At 41.4% G+C, this 16,277-nt stretch overlaps 1 protein-coding gene across 1 annotated transcript; it reads right to left on the bottom strand.

The window, feature by feature from the left end:
- Positions 1 to 8,186: 8,186 nt before the first annotated feature.
- Positions 8,187 to 12,917, bottom strand: LOC127355134 (neuronal pentraxin-1-like). The gene is made up of 5 exons (XM_051385638.1): positions 12,383 to 12,917; positions 11,790 to 11,997; positions 10,803 to 11,044; positions 10,225 to 10,404; positions 8,187 to 9,470 (listed from the first exon to the last, which is right to left on the bottom strand). Exons 1-5 carry the CDS (start codon positions 12,809 to 12,811, stop codon positions 9,249 to 9,251), a joined length of 1,281 nt encoding a protein of 426 aa, XP_051241598.1. The 5' UTR covers positions 12,812 to 12,917; the 3' UTR covers positions 8,187 to 9,248.
- Between the last annotated feature and the right edge of the window lie 3,360 nt (positions 12,918 to 16,277).

Below are 16,277 nucleotides of genomic sequence, written 5' to 3'. Positions count from 1 at the left end.
TATCTCAGTATATCAGTTTTTATTTCTCATTCCGAAAGTTTGCCTGTGGCTTATAAAATGAGGGAGATGGCTACAACCTCATGCAGCAGAATGAAGAGTGTTAACAAGCAAAACCACAATCAGCTTGATACAATAATAAATATAATGTTCAATAAAGCAATAAAGGCAGGCAAACCAACCACATTGAAGCTGTGTGGATGGAACCAGTCTCCTGAATATCCTAAACGTGCTCAAAATTGAACTACTCTCTGTGCTTTTGATTGGTTCATTTTCTCTCCTGCACTTTTAATTCATTTGGGATATTTATTTCTGCAGTCTTTTCTATTTTAATTTGATTCTCTATCAAGTAACTTTATCTTCCCTTTAATTGTGTTTTTAGTGTTGTTTTGAAGCCACATTATGTCATTTCTGCCACTAGGGGTCACTCACCTCAAAGCAATAACAAAAGACGAAGTTTGATTAATTCACGAAGGGTTAGGGTTAGCGTGGCACAACCACCATTGCAGATTAAATACTATCTGGTGACACAGGTAGAAATCATTTTTTTAAGGACGAGGTAACATGTTTTTATATAATGTTTTATATCATGTTATAATCTAATTAATTGTTTTAGTTTTATGGTCAGCATACTACCATACTATACTATATACCATACTGTTTTTGTTCAGTCCCACCGCTCTCATCACTGTTGTTTCCAGATACCGCAGGCAGCTGTTTTCGGGGGAACCAAGCACCAGACGGCACACAAAGTTAGCAACTAGCTAGTGAACATAGTGGAGTGTTTAGCAGCTTGAGAGCAAGATGCTTCCCTCAGGAGTTGGTGGAGACCCAAACAGAGCTAAAATGAGAGTGAATATTAGGCTTACATTCTCCAGGTCACCAGAAAAGCCACTTCAAAGGAATGATAATGTTGTTCAATATAGTGCCTGTTGGATTTATCAATAAGTAACTGTTTGCTAACGTAAAGGTGCAAATTTGTCAATACTGTGTTTACGGCTTATTTCCACTGCCTGCAAGTGACCAAAAAATCAGTTAATGCCGATTTAAACACACTCTGTCTAATTTCTGCCACTAGGGGACAATCACATCAAAACAATGACAAAAAGCGTAGTTGAAATGACTTTGTGGAGTAACGTCTGATCATGGGAGTTGTTGATTTCATTGTTACACAACAACCACCCTTGCCGATGAAAATCTATCTGGTGAATTGTTGACGAATAAGGGAATGTAATAAGGTTATACTCACGTTACATTTAGTCCTGTTCACAGACTTCCTTCCTCACTCTCTGACTTACAGTAAATTACAGTAATTACAGAATGTATCTGGAAACATTTGGTATACGGTAAAGTAATGGTACATTGGTAATGCTGAAATGTTACATATAATACATTATGTTATACTTAACATAGGTTTTACCCTTATTGCACAAGGCAGATTAACTGCTGTTTCACTTTGTTGTCACTATATGTTGATTATGAATTTCCAAAGCTGTACATTGTCACACGTGCAGGTTTTTTAACAGTGAATTTTTCCTTTGTCTTCTCGGACTGCTTTGCAAACCGTTGTGGGCTTGCCTACAAAGCCGACCAAGACGCGTGTGTGATATTCAGGCTATATATAGAGAGGTATAACACCTTAGTTGTTCAAAGTAGCTGGCTAAAAAAGGAGCCTCTCTGTATGGGCCTAGACAGATTTTCATTTAGTGAAGAGTCTCGTTCCTACAGTGTGTCCTGACCAGTGGTGCAGTCTCCTGTCGTGGCCTACATCCACCTTGATCCCAGCCTGCCCAGGAAGCCTCATTATCCTCCCTGCATCCGTCCTGGAAGCTTCTGCTGATCGGTAAATGCCACAAGTTCCACTCCCTGCTGTCTCTGGGAGCTCTCTCCATGGAAGGAGAACGGAGAGGAAGAGAGCAGAGAAAGAAGACGATGCTCTCTTTCTTTCTTTCTTTCTTTCTTTCTTTCTTTCTACCTATTCCCTTCTCCGAGGAGCAAGCTTGATGTTGGCACTCCACTTTCAGGCATCTGCTGTGAGTCAAATCCCTTTTCCCATTTCAAGTCTTGGAATATGAAACAGCTCCAGTGGCAGGCTGTCAATAGTCCAAAAGTTTAACAATTTTCCTGATATTTGAAGGGACATACACTCTTTCAGCAGACATTCTCCTTAGCTTTATTTGTTAAGAATGGCACCCCCAAACTCTCATTACATGGTGCTGCTTCGTCACCCCAATGTTAACATGAGAAATTGCTGCAGTTCTGAACTGAAACATTATTCCTGTCTTGCCTCTGCCACGGGGGACAGCTTATGAATTAATGAGATGTCAGCAGAGATGTCACGTCTTTATCCACTCGATCTCTCCAAAAGAAAAAACAACCTCCATGGAGGCTTGACTCAGGGGGCCTCATCTCTAAAAATGCTCACTCCTTCTGTTTTGTTATGACAGATATACATCTGGAGTACAAGAAACAGGAATAAATCAATGGAACCCACTTATTTTGGTATCAGAATGAATTAAATGTGTGTTTGTGTAACAGCTCTATATATACAGTTATATATACTGAATGTAGACAGAAAAACCTGGCTGTTGTGTAACTGTTGCATGTCTTTACTTCTGTCTCTGGCCAGGTTAGCCTTCAGGAGTTCATAATGGCCCTTGCTCATTGTGTGTGTATGTTTTATTGGTCCCAAGGTTAGCATGTTAAACAGTACATTTAAGAAACTGATTTTCTTAGCTAAAACGTTCCGTTTTTTATTGCTGATATTTAACTGGAATATCTTTTTTGCTAAGATTTAGCTTAGCTTAGCATAAAGACTGGTCTGGCTCTGTCTAAAGGTTTTAAAAAATGTAAAACTACAATTTTTTATTTGTTGTTTTTTGCACTTTGCATAGACTTAAACAAATAATAATAATAATAATAAAAATGTACTAATTAGTGACTTTTACAGTTGTTGGTAGGTGGACTCTATTAACTTCATAACCTTTGTACAGGGCCAGCCTAGATGTTTTCCCTGCTTCCAGGCTTTATGCTAAGCTAACAAATCCCTGGCTACAGCTTCATATTTAGCATACATGAGTGATATCAATCTTTTTACTCTCGGCAAGAAAAAAGTGTAGAACTATTCTTTTAAAGCACTAACAACATCTTTGGTGCAGACTGAAATATCTCGACAACTGCTGAATGGATTGCCATAAAATTTGTACAGCCATTCATGATGCCCAGAGAATGAATCTGAATTTGATAATCCTTTTACCTTTCCTCTGGTGCCCCAAAGACATTTTTGGTTTTATTAAAATATCTAGACTACTACGGTATGGATTGCCCTAAAATTTGGTGCAGATGTTCATGGTCCCCCAGAAGATGAACTGTAGCTAATATCTTTCCTGACCTTTCATCCTGGGCCATCATCAACTCAAAATGTACTACTTCGGTTTACAACCAAATACCTACAAAACTAACAACATTCATCAGCCTCAGCTGCACTTTGTTTTAGTGCTAATCAGCAAATGTTAGAGTGTTAACATTAAACCTGCTGGACATCAACAGTCAGTGGGGGCATGTTAGCATGCTGACATTAGCCTTTAGCTCAAAGCAGACCCGTGAACATAGATATATATACTGACTAGATGTCCCCTTGACTACTGCGGTTCATTGGAACAAATGCGTCAATAGAGACGCCATCTTGCAGCGGGGATCCACCCCCCTTTAGTGCATTATTGTCAATCTAGGCAAAAATTTAATGAAAATGAAATCACCATAAATCGTCAAAATCTCAAACGATTTTTTAGTTTTTTGGTTTGTTCCAAGTGACAGACATGTATTTATGATCGAGTCCAGAGAAAATTTAAGCTTTTGATATTAATATAATCTACTTCAAAATGTAATGCCTAGTACTAGTTGGCGTAGGTTTATTATTCTTCCACTTAATTGTATGTGTATTTGCTTTTACACCTGTATTGTACTCATATCTAATGACAATCACAAAAAAATCCGACCTAAAGGCTTCACAACTCAATATTTCATGAAGTGCCTTTTTGACCATTGTGCTTCATTTTGAAAACGTCGCTGAACCAACCATAGATATATATACTGAAACATGAGAACTGAAACAATATAATGTCATCACCAGAAATATACTTTCGTAACATTCAATATTATAAAACACATCATCACCTGTGAAATGTTATCCCTTGCTGTTTGGTTTTTTCATTTCTTTTGTTCGAACATCTATAATTAGCACAAAAGTCCGGCATCTTTAGAGGTGATCTGAATGCGGGAAAACTAATTTGGCGCTTCAAGAAGGCAGCGGTTTTGACATATGCTTAGAAGCCCAAGGCGACATCTAGTCAGTATATATATCTATGACCCGTGAAGCCCACTGAGCTATGCATGTGATATTCAGGCTATACAGAGAGAGATATAACACCTTAGTTGTTCAAAGTACCACTGTGCATAAGTTCAGTCTCACAGAGCCACTAGCATGGCTGTAGAGTCTTGTTGAAAACTTTAACGTTACCTAATGCTAAAAAATAAAGTAGGACACCTTCTCCTCATCTCCAGTATGGACTATAGCATCTGTTTACTTTGCCAGGTGAGGAGGTGCCCCAGAATATGTGCTCTGCCAGCTAAACATTACTTTGCCTTAGAAGCAGAAAAAATGCTAACAGTCTTTCAGAAATTGCTTTGTACTCACTGTCCTTAACACATGTGGCCTCCTTAGAGCTTATGTCAAGGCTGTATGGAACATTATAATCAATGTGCCAGCAAAGGTAGGCGTAACCCAAACCGCATATCATGTAATGTTGTCATTCGAGATTATTCATGTAAGAGGTAGTTTGGTCTTTGTGTCTTATGTATACAAGGTGTAAGATCATCCTTTACACTGCCTGGATCTATTTTCGTCTGTCCGCTTTAGATTCTGCACAAAGCAGTGTCTGGACCATAAATGTAATTGCATTGCAGCAATATATTCTGTCAGGGCTTAGCAGCATTACCATGGTAGGGTATTAGCTGAGTATAGTAAGCAGACCTAGTGATTATGACTGTGTGCCCATTGACAGGTGTTGTATGGAGTGGCGTCAAAATAAGAGGCAGGCTTATCCAGCCGTGGTTTCCCGCCCCTCTGCTAAAGCCTGAGCCAGTGCTCGCTCAACAGTCAAATAATAACCTGAAGTTTTATAACACATGGATTCTCAGTAAGCACCAACCAGGATTTCAACATTGATTTCTTGCTGAAAACTGGGATAGGTCTAGGTCTGAATGTCTAAAATCTTCTTGCCCTCTTCTCAACCAGTTAAAATGTGGTTACACGTGTCACAAAACACAGATGTGTTTACTTATATATATATTTTGGTGATTTTGTTGCTCAATATTGACAGGAAAGGGGGTGAGAGAGGGGATGACACACAGCACAGCAAAGGGTCATAGGTCAGACTTAAACCCATGGCCACTGATGTATCTACCTTGTAATCCAAGCTTCACTAATCTCATCACTCTTGTGGCAAGACCCTCATGTTGACCTTTTACCTTTTAAGAGAGTGGAGACGTTGTTATCAGCAAAGCTTCAGTCAACCGATTCATAACTTCAGAATCAGACAATCAACCAGTTAATGGTACATTAGATCAATCCGAGGTCCACGTACCGATGTAGTTGCATCTGTAACATTAAAACCGTTTTCTGACTTGCATCAGTAAATCTTTACATCCTTAGCTTTCTGGTATAATAGGTGACAAGGTCCATTTCCATAGGAAGATATGGTTGATGAGTGGGTTAAACACAGGACTTTCCCTTTATTTAGATAGCCTGCCCACAGATAGTTTAGAGAGGGTTTGTAACATTTCAACAAGTGTTTTCTGATATTACTGTGGTTAAGGTTTGGTTAGGTACTGGCTTTCAACTGGCAATTTTGGATGGTCCAAAGTGATGATAGGTTATTATTAGCACATTGTAGAAGATGAAACAAATTCAACTAGTGCAAATTCTTGGGAAATGTAGTGTAAATGTGAACATTCAATCAATGTCTTGTCAATTTGATCCAATTTGGTATGCTGTTTCACCGGTTTTCAACTGAAAAGTGCTCACTGGGTTCCTTGATTATGTGATAACAAAACAGTTTTGATCAAAACAGTTAAATGTAAAAATGACAGTTTTCTAAAAGGCCAATTCTCCCTTTTTTTAGCGTCCATTATTCACTATCCAAAACTTCCTGATAAATCTTGAGCATGGTTGACAGCCACTTTGGCTTTGGCTTTCAGCTGTCCTGGTATTTTCTATAAATGTAATTGGCTGATAAAGCCAAGTGTTTTGGGATCCATCTGCCGACGTGGCGAAGGGACAGAATAAATCGTTTTCTGCCCTGTGTGTATGTGTGTGTGTGTGTGTGTGTGTGTGTGTGTGTGTGTGTGTGTTTATGCAGCTACAGGAATTTGCTCTTTGTATTAACACCATGTCATTCTTTTAAAAGGCTCTTGACCCTGGCTGCTGTGCATCAAGGGAGATTAAGGTGAGGCAGATTCTTTCTCAGCTAAAGAAAATCCACTTCAAGGTCAAGCCAAATACCAAAATGTATTGAATCCCTGCAAGTCTTACCCAATAATGTCTCAGTCAAGGCTCAGTGGATTTATTCATGAGCTAACCACACTGAGTAGAGGAACTTCATTCCATAACACAAGCTGTGATGACAATAAAAGGTCATCTTTTATGCTGAAAATTCAGTGAACAGAATTCTTAAAACTATAAATGGGATTTGCCATTTAAGTTAAAGAAGTTGAAGTGTGTGTTTGAAGTGTCAGCTGATGTGTAAAAAAAATCTCTGTAGGCCGTTGTATTTACTGTATTCGATCTCCCCATTGAAGAGTGAAGAGAGAAAGCAGTTGACCTGTCCATTGAAGTGTAAGTGATGAACACCATTGAACTGTTAATTAAAGACTAAGCTATTAAAAACAGCTGAAATGTCTATTGAACTGTAAAAGCAAATGAAAGAAATTGAAATTTCCATTGAAGTTCAAGCACCAGAGACAGTTGAAGTGTCCATCCATCCATTATCTCTAACGGCTTATCCTTTGCAGGGTTGCAGGGAGCTTGAGGTGATCCCAGCTGAAATTGTGTGAGAGGCGGAGTACACCACCCTGGACAGTCAGTTGAATTTGAGGGACTGAAAAGATTTGAATTGTTCATTAAGGGGTAAGAGCTGAACGCCGTTGAAAGTTAAGTTTCAGGTTTAAGTCACGTAGGCAGGTAAGTTGTCCGTTAATATGTATAACACTCAGTCCATAAAGTCGAGCTTAAGGCAAAAGTAGTTAGTAGTACTTCATAAATTAATACTTAAACCTACAACTTCTTTCCCCAGTAATATTTCAGTCAAGGCCCAATGAATTTATTTAAAAGCAGAACACTGAGGAGAGAACGTCTTTAGATAAAACACAATGGGATAATAAGACAAGATGTGAAGTATACGAGCAGGAATTATTCAGCACCACATGGCATGACAAACATTCGAGGACCTAGAGGTTTTCGTAATGAAGAAAAAACTTGAAAAACACAGATAACGGCTGCCCACTGTGAAGCAGTTCTCTGAAATGCCTCATGCTAAAATATCTCAAGGTGGTCTAACAGCGGGAGAACAAATCGTGTTATTCTGATGTATTGCTCTCACCACTCGACACTTGAGTAAGAGATTAAGTGTCTAATTTAAATGCAGGGACTGTCAACAGTCACATCTCGGTGCCACAGCAACAGGTCCTCTGAGCGAATTGATAATGGAAGTTGAGCCTAAAGTGCTGTAGTTTTAGTTTAGCATGCACTTGAACTGGGCTGTTGAAAGGCTGATGTGACGAAGCACTTTTCTCCTCCGACAGCCTCGCTGTCTTTAGTGCCGTCGCTGCATCTCACGGCAGCAGCAACAACAAAGCAGCGAGTGGGTTATCTTCTGCAGTCAGCTTAAAAAGAGTCACCGCACACAAACACGTAGGCACCCACAATGTTTCATTTCTTTTCCCAAGCGCCCTCCTTGTGACCTTCACTGCCTTTGGACGTTTCATTTATCTGGTTATTAGTTCCCTCTCTTTAATGTTTGACCATGATAAAAATGTTATATCTTATGAGTGGTTGCGTCACCTTCCCTCCCCTTCCCTCACACTCTTCTCCCCTCGTTCTGATGCACATAACCAAAGCCAGGAATGCACTGTGACATTAAGTATCACAATTTTATTACAAAAATTAAATTCTTCATCTCTCAGTTTTGCCATGCTTGGAGCATATAACAATACAGTAAAAAACCCAGACCCAGAGAAGATAGTAAAGCAGATTTCAACAATGCTTCCACAGCACTCTGTCATTCATGCTGTTACTATACAAATACTGTAACATTCCTAATACAGAGTAGTACAAACACCTGCCAAAACACATCATGTCAGATAACAAACTGTAATTAAATTACATTTACCAGAAGAACAAGAAACTCAACCCAGCTCAGAAAAGAAAACAGAAAACCAATAAACATTGAAATTGCAACTTATAACATACTGAATGTGCTGAATATTTGTACCAGCCCAAGGCACCTAGGCTTTGTAGCAATGTTGGCAAGTTAACGACATTCTTACAGAAACACTTGAAGCGAACGACGATAACAAATTGACTTGTACCACAGTCTGACTTTGCAGTGTCCTTCAACGTACCCTCCTCTCCTGGCGATCTCTTCGTCAGTCACAGTGCAAGTTCCGGAGGGGCGGGCCAGAGTGAAGGAGGAGGGGGGAGGGGGTTGGTGGGACCGTGTGGGATGGGGGGGTTTGCGGGGAGCTGTACCGCGTCAGACATCACTTCACAGCGCCAAACACTGACAAGAATTGGATAGACAGCGTAATCTCCCACTCTCCGGATGGAAAGGGGGGTGGGAGTGGTTATGTAATTCCTCACTTGGATTGTGAATTGTCCAAACATAAGGCGCAGATTGCCAGCTGCCAGTCCAAGACGGAAGTAAGCCAAATGAAAAGCTTAGGTGTGCTTTCAACTGAACGTCCGAGAGAAAAAAAAAAACAGGATACCAATACTTTCTCACTGAGGTTTCCGAGACGATTTTTTTTCCTCAAGATGAAAAGTGTTGTTTTGCACATAAATACCTAAGAATGATAGAAATCCCAGATCTAAGCTTACCAATAACTCAAATAGTCTCTAACAAAGGTCAAATGAAGACAAGAACGACAAAAGCTCAGAAATACAGAGAGGCCTTTCTTGAACAGTGAAACTCAGTTCAGTTGAGCGAACGGCAAGGCTCGAAGGTCCATTTGGTCGCTCCACCAAAAATTTCGATGTTGCTCTCCGTCCAGGAGAAGACATTGCCTGCAGGCGCTTTGCTGTTGCAGGTCGCCAAGTTGTAGATCTCGGCGATAGAAAGTTTCCTATTCCAGATATTCAAGTTTGCCAGCTCACCAACGTAAGCTTGTGTTGCATCAAAGCCTCCTCCCAACGTGTCCTGTGGACCAACGCAGACAAGAGTTAGTCACCAGCTCTGCAAGTGCACGTCAAAGCTTGAATGGAAGTGTTAGCAGGCCTATTTTGCAAGGTTATCTAGTACGGAGAAGGATTTAAAAGTTGAAATAACAGGGCGCCACGCTTTTTCTTGTGAAGAATGCTTAAATCAATGTGCATTTGACAGTGTATGGTAAGATTTTGTTATATGTGGCATCCTTTCAGATGACTTTTGTTCTTAGTTATGGCTTAATCCTGAAACAAGTTGGCTGCTTTAGTTAAAAAATACAAAAGTGTGACCTTGTAGCAAATGGCTTAATAATAGCTTTTTCTTGTTTTTGTTTTTTTTGCTGAACTCCAGCCTGGAAACCGTTTACTGTCTGTAAGCATGTGTGATTGATTTTATGTAACAGTGTTATTTGGCCAAATGCTCTGTAGGTCTGTTCATAGTGAAAAGGTCTTGCTCAGTGCCACAAACTGATTTTCTCTGTAAAAAAAAATCTCAAATAATGTTTCCCTGTCAAAATTCAGGCCAAATTGATGAAGCACTGTTATTTTTTCCCATGATAGGATGATAAATTGCACACTAATTTGACTAGAAAGCCTTAATTGGGCACCTCTCCAATGTCTCTACAACCTCATTTCAGAAATATCCCTTTGTTTAATCTTTGTCCAAAATCTAAATGAATAATTGTCTCAGGGTTATTATTATTTTATTATTATAAGTTGCTATCACTGATTAGAAAATTAATATCCACCTGCTCTTGTCCCAGGACCAGCACTCCCTCTGGCTTAATGGGGTGGTACGGAGCCAGATTCTCTCCATTGCCCCGCATCACTCCGTCCTGAAAGGCTTCCCACATCCCGTCACGGGTGGTCCACGTGATGCAGAGGTGATGCCATTTCCCGTCATTGATGAGGAACGGCAGCTTTGCAACCTGCAGCAGAGGCATTGTGTTAGTCACGTCTTTCTCTCCAGTTAACAATCTCCCTTTCACACTTTAGTAGCAGAGACACTCCCCGCCTGAAATCTCGTGGCTTCCACACCTTCTATTCCTACTGCTGAATCACTTCCCCGTCACATATCTTTTTCTCTATAAAAAGGCCTTCTGTTGCTCACCTTACCACCTATTTTTATTCCATTTCCAGCTCTGGCACAGGAAAGTTGTCAGGTTACTCTGACTCATCCAATCACAAAGTACTATAACTTTGTCCTACTGTTGCACCCACTTTTAGTTGTTCCGCACATTAACATGTAAAAAGCCACAATGATACCCAGCAAAGGTGAGACATATGTGAAATAAGTCTTTTTCCATGATAACCAGTTTCCCGTTACCTTGTCATTGATGAGAATCTCCATGGGGTTGTTCCCCCACTCGATCAGCACCAGCTCGTTGGCCTGACCCGGGACAGCATAGGAGAAAGGTGTCCCCACCCCAGGGGAGGCGTTGGACTTGATCCACAGACACACGCTGAATGAGTACATCTCAGGGAGGCTCCTCTTGGCTTTGGCGTACATGTAGTTGGTTCTCAGGGGGAAGGTGAGCTGAAATTTATCTGTCGGCCTGGTGTCTTTACCTGTAGATCAGATGTCAGTTACATGAGTATTTTTCAGCATTTTGTTTCTGTATTTAGGGATTAAGTGGAGGGTAAACCCACATGTATTTATATATGCATCAACTCTTTAATATTATGGGATTTATGTGTTTAGAGTCTCTTTTAGTGGAGAAAAACAAAGCTTGTCTGAAGATTTAATAGTTTTTTTCACAACATTAAAATTGCCGCTATCTCTTATTAAATATGAAGCTCTGTTTTTACAGTGTGTCAGTGTGTAGGAGGGCTCTGTCTCCTCCCTTTCTCACATACCAGGTACGCACGCGCATTTGCACGTGAAGAAAAGCTGAACAAGCCTCCAAAACGCGCCAGTGCGAGGCGCACCCTGCAAAGTTTCTGCGCTTCGTCTGACCTCTGCCAAATCATTCCCCTTTGCATACAGGCTCATAAGCAAGTTAGACCGTCAGGTGTTGGCTGTGGAAAACATAAACTCAGCGAAGCAAAAGTGCTAACAGGTCTTGAGATATGCAAAGCAATGCAGCTCTCCTCTCCTCCCTTTCACTATCTGTGCGCAATGTGATGGTTGCGGCATTGTTAACGGTTCCACATGAGTGCTGTATTACTGAAGGTGTTTTTTTCTAAAGACTGAAGCGCGCTTGAGCTTGAAAAACCAATTAAATTACACCTAATCTTGTTTAGAACTCCCGCAGAGCCACATTCAATACCGTCAAAGTCCTATTGTGTGCGCGCTCTGAAATCCAAAACGCACCTTTCTCCAGGTCTGTGATCCGATGGTGCAGAGAGGTGAGCGTGGACTCCACTCTGTTCCGCTGCTCGGTCTCATTCCTGGAGACCGGTTTGGTCTCCTCTAACGTGTTGACCCGGGACAGAACCTGCTTCTCCATATCGTCTATCTTGTTTTGCAGCAGATCTTTCAGGCTGTTCGCCTGCACGGTGTTGTTCCCTCGGCTGTATTGCTGCATCGGACAGAGGGAGACAGACACTGGGTTAAAGGACTACAGTGAATACTTTCTCTGGTGTTAAACTCGCTGAAACACGCCCCCTCTACTCTGTGTGAAGCTTAAAGTCTTGTCCTAACCCTGTTCCTCACTGTCTGTGTGTGTGCTCTGCGACACATTATTCAAAAAGGCAGCTACCCTGCACTTGCGTTACTTTACATGATGCTTTTCTGTCAAGAAAAAGGTGAACTAAAACACATGGGCTCCAGGCAGAGACTGCACAAATCCAGAACAATACTGCAGCAGTGTATTAGAGGTTTAACCCTCACTCTAATTAACAACCAGGGAGGCTAATTTAATTAACTTTTGACCCGGTCAGCGCTGCTCTCCTCTGCTTGCCTACCTCTAGATTCTCCAGTCTCTGTTTCAGCGTCTGTAAAGTCTGTCCCAGCTGCGCCAGGGTGTCCGTGGTGCCCCGGGATACATCCCCCATCGTGTTCTTCGACCCCGGCCGTCTCCCGCCGGGTCCCGCCGCCGGGAGGCTCTGGCTCTCGCAGCGGCTCAACTTGGACGTTAGTTCCCTAATTGTCTCCTTTTGGTTCATTATGGTCTCCTTTTGCTGCAGCACGGTCTCCCGCAGCTGCATGACCGTGGTCTTCAGGTCCTCCGCCGGCCCGCTGTTCTGCATTGTGGCCGTGCACAGGTCCATATCCTTGGGCACCGACGTGCAAATAAACTGGGTCTGTCCGAAGTCTTGCGCGGAGCTCTCCGCAACAACCAGGCAAGAAAGTAGAAAAAGTTTCCAAGAGGATCCGTCCATGGTTCCCGTCATGTATCGCGGCTCTAGTGTGTGTGTGTGAGTGTGTGTCAGTGAAGTTTCAGCACCACGGAGCTGTCCACTGAAGCTGTGAGCTCTGCTGGCTGTGTGCACTTTATATAGCGGACATAACGCAGCGCACATTCACTGCATCACTGAGGGGAGGCGGCGGGTTCTGCTGTACCTACAGAGTCCAGCCCCTTATTTAAGGTCGTCCTCACTGTTCGTAAAGCACCCACACAGTCCGCTCCTACAGCAGCAGAGAGAATACACGATGTAGTAAAGGGAAACTGTGGAATATTAGATTAGGTCTGCATTGGGAGCGGGAAAAAGATAAGATAATATCTTAATAGGACTTCTTTCTATCCTTTACATGCCTTTATCTGAGGTCCTTTCAATGTAAAGTACTGCGATACAAGTAAAAGCCTCATTATGCCCTTTCCATAGTGCTCTATCTATTGTAGGATTTTTACCACTGATACTTTTCGGTTGAAGCTGGTCATGGTGGAGCTTTTAACTGTAAACTGTTGGGATTTTTAATCTGCCAAAACTTTAGTCTTATACACATTACTGTATAGTTAAGTCCTAAAAGTCTTCTTTTGCTGCTTTTTTTTATTTTAAACAAACTTGTATCTTAAAACAAGAAATGTAAAGCAGGTTGCGGCGCTATTTCGATACTATCCTGAAAGAATTGTTGATTTGTGTTGAAATCAGGTTGAACTACACAAATGATTTTGCTTTTTATACTGAAATTTAAAAAACGGAACAATGCATAATAATATATCATCACAGTTTTATGAGAAATGACTCCAAAATAACTGTCAGATAAATATAGTGCAGAAGAAGAAGTTGCAAAGTGGCGCAATGCAGGAAAATAGAGAATTATATTAGCCTATAGCCTAATATAAAGCAGGGCCTACCTCGAGATTGTACCTAAAGCAGGACTATATTCATTTATAAATGGCAAATTACACATTTCCCTCTACCAGTGAAACGTTTAATTCATAGGCAATGAAATGCTCACTTGGACTTTGGGTTTCTGTGAATCTCATAACGCGTGGCAGAAGCGTTATGTGTAATTATCGGTCCACCTTAAATGAAAACCGCTCCCCATCTTCCAGAGGAGCCTGTCCCACGGTCGGAGTCCCCACCGCCACCTCTCTCTCTCTCTCTCTCTCTCTCTCTCTCTCTCTCTCTCTCTCTGTGTGTGTGCATCCTCGTGCCGGAATAAAGTGGTTTACAGTGTTTGCTTATACAGTAAGAGTGTACTTGTTGGTATTTAGTGCTACGGTTGTCTGTACTGTACACTCGCTGTGTTCCATACCTGGGAGCAGCAGGGGGAGAGGCAGAGGGAAGGGGAGGCTGTACTGATAGAGAGATGCTCTGGGCTCATCGTATCTGTGGATAGCAGTCGTGTTAAACCCCACCACAACAAGACGGAGGCGCTCAAAGGAAAGTGAAATCTTTTCCAAATAATTAAACAGACTGTTACGTAACTACCCCTGCGGCTCTGGCATTAATAAGTAAGAGAGGGGAGAGCTGCAACACTCTGAGATAGATCATGTTGGTATAACAAATCACCAGTGTTGGCAGTGACGTAGGAAGGAAACAGCTTGACCTAAACTGAACTAAATATGAACTTCAGAGGGATTTTTTTAGTTCAAGCTTTGCCTCTTGCTTCTATTGCCTCTAAAAACTGTTAAACTTAGGCCACATGCTAATTAAAACAGCACTCTTGTTTCATCACTCACCTGTGACAAGAGGTCACGAGAAGAAATTGATGTAACCCACTACTTTAAACTACATTATATGTGCATTTTTGCGAGGAAATGTGTGGGATATTTCCCTTTCAACCAATTCCAGTTTTTCAGATTAAATTAGTACAGGTGAGATATTTCCTAATATATATATATATGTGTGTGTGTGTGTGTGTGTGTGTGTGTGTGTGTAAATCATGGAAGTGGTCTTTATTACGTTGACCAACTACTTATTAAAGGTCCAGTGTCTAACATTTAGGAGGATCTATTGGCAAAATTGGAATATGAAATGTATAGGTATGTTTTTATCAGTGTATAATCAAATGAAAATAGAAAATGTTATGTTTTTGTTATCTTGGAATGAGTTGTTTCTATCTACAGAAGGAGCAAGTTTTTGGCTCTGGCTCTTGATAGGGCCTTTTGTGTTTTCCCCGTGCTTCGGATGCTTTGAGCTTGGAAGGGGAGGATGAACCGAGGGAACTACAATCTGCAACTATACCACTTGATGCCGAAATCCTACACACTGCTCCTTTATGGATGGAAAAAGTATTCATATCCTTCACACAATCATATAACACTACATATAAACTTTCCTTTCAAAAGACCTAGTTGTTCTTTTTTGCAATAGGTAGTATTAATAGGTAGTATTAAACTACTCAAATAGAATGTAAGCTAACCTTTAGTTCATTTTTTAGGTGTCTTCTTGTTACTTCAACCCTGATAGAAGTAAAAAGCAGCATAAGAAAAAATGCCAAATTTCCCTTCTGAAGTGCTGTGAACTACACGGTTCAGTCTCTCTCACACAATTGAAAGTCCAGTACATGGTCCCTTCCCACCTCTGCCAGTGGGCTATATTCACAGTCATCAACCACTGCACTGCTTGTCCCAGAATGGAGCCTTAATGTGAAAGTCACAGGTTTGCTGCCAACAGAAGAGTTACCGCCTGCTCTGAGAAAAATGACTTCTCCCTCCCTGTCGCATCACTGTGGCAGAGCTCTGCTGTAAAACTGTGCCATCAAGCACAATGAATGTGCAGCCCAAACATTTGTAGCAGGTCTTTAATTTTCTTCTGTTGCATTTCAACAGGGGTTTTAGACTTGTGCATGACGCCACGGCAGCCGCTGGCTAAGATGGGATGGAAATTGACCCAGCAGTCCACCTTAATTTGTTTAATTATCGATCCAGCACATTGTAATCAGCAAGGTGCCAAGCTGAAGGCGAGAAACAGCGGATATAACGAATGGTTAATGGCAGAGTCTAATTGCGGGGGCCCAAGACAAGCATGTAACAAATCTTCCTTATCTCAGCACATGCAGACCAAGCAATACTTGTCATTAGCGCTCATAGTCTGAACGGCAGATCAACAAGTAATGCTTCACTCATTATCTTCAGCAGACCAGCAGCAATACAGCGCTCGTTTACCAAATGGGAGGAAATGGAGTAGCTTTCAGTGCTTTTGATGTGCACAACTTAATGTTGATGATCAAGCTGCGCACTGCCTCCCACCAGGAGACAGCCCACCTCTGATACCGTCAGGTTACAGTAAGGGATGAGCAGCTTGCCACATATATCTATTCAATATTCATCTCCTTTCCCACACATAAAAAAAGTGCTGCAGCACCATATGTTCAGCCATGTTTTCTCTCATTCTCACCATGTGCCTGCCACTTAGCCTGCTGTAACGCTGAGAAAAAATGCATTAGATGTCAGTCAGCTTTTACTGA

Source organism: Dicentrarchus labrax, unplaced genomic scaffold (genome assembly GCF_905237075.1).
Source record: "Dicentrarchus labrax unplaced genomic scaffold, dlabrax2021, whole genome shotgun sequence".
Lineage (NCBI taxonomy): Eukaryota > Metazoa > Chordata > Actinopteri > Moronidae > Dicentrarchus > Dicentrarchus labrax.
This window is presented reverse-complemented; position numbering and strand designations above follow the sequence as displayed.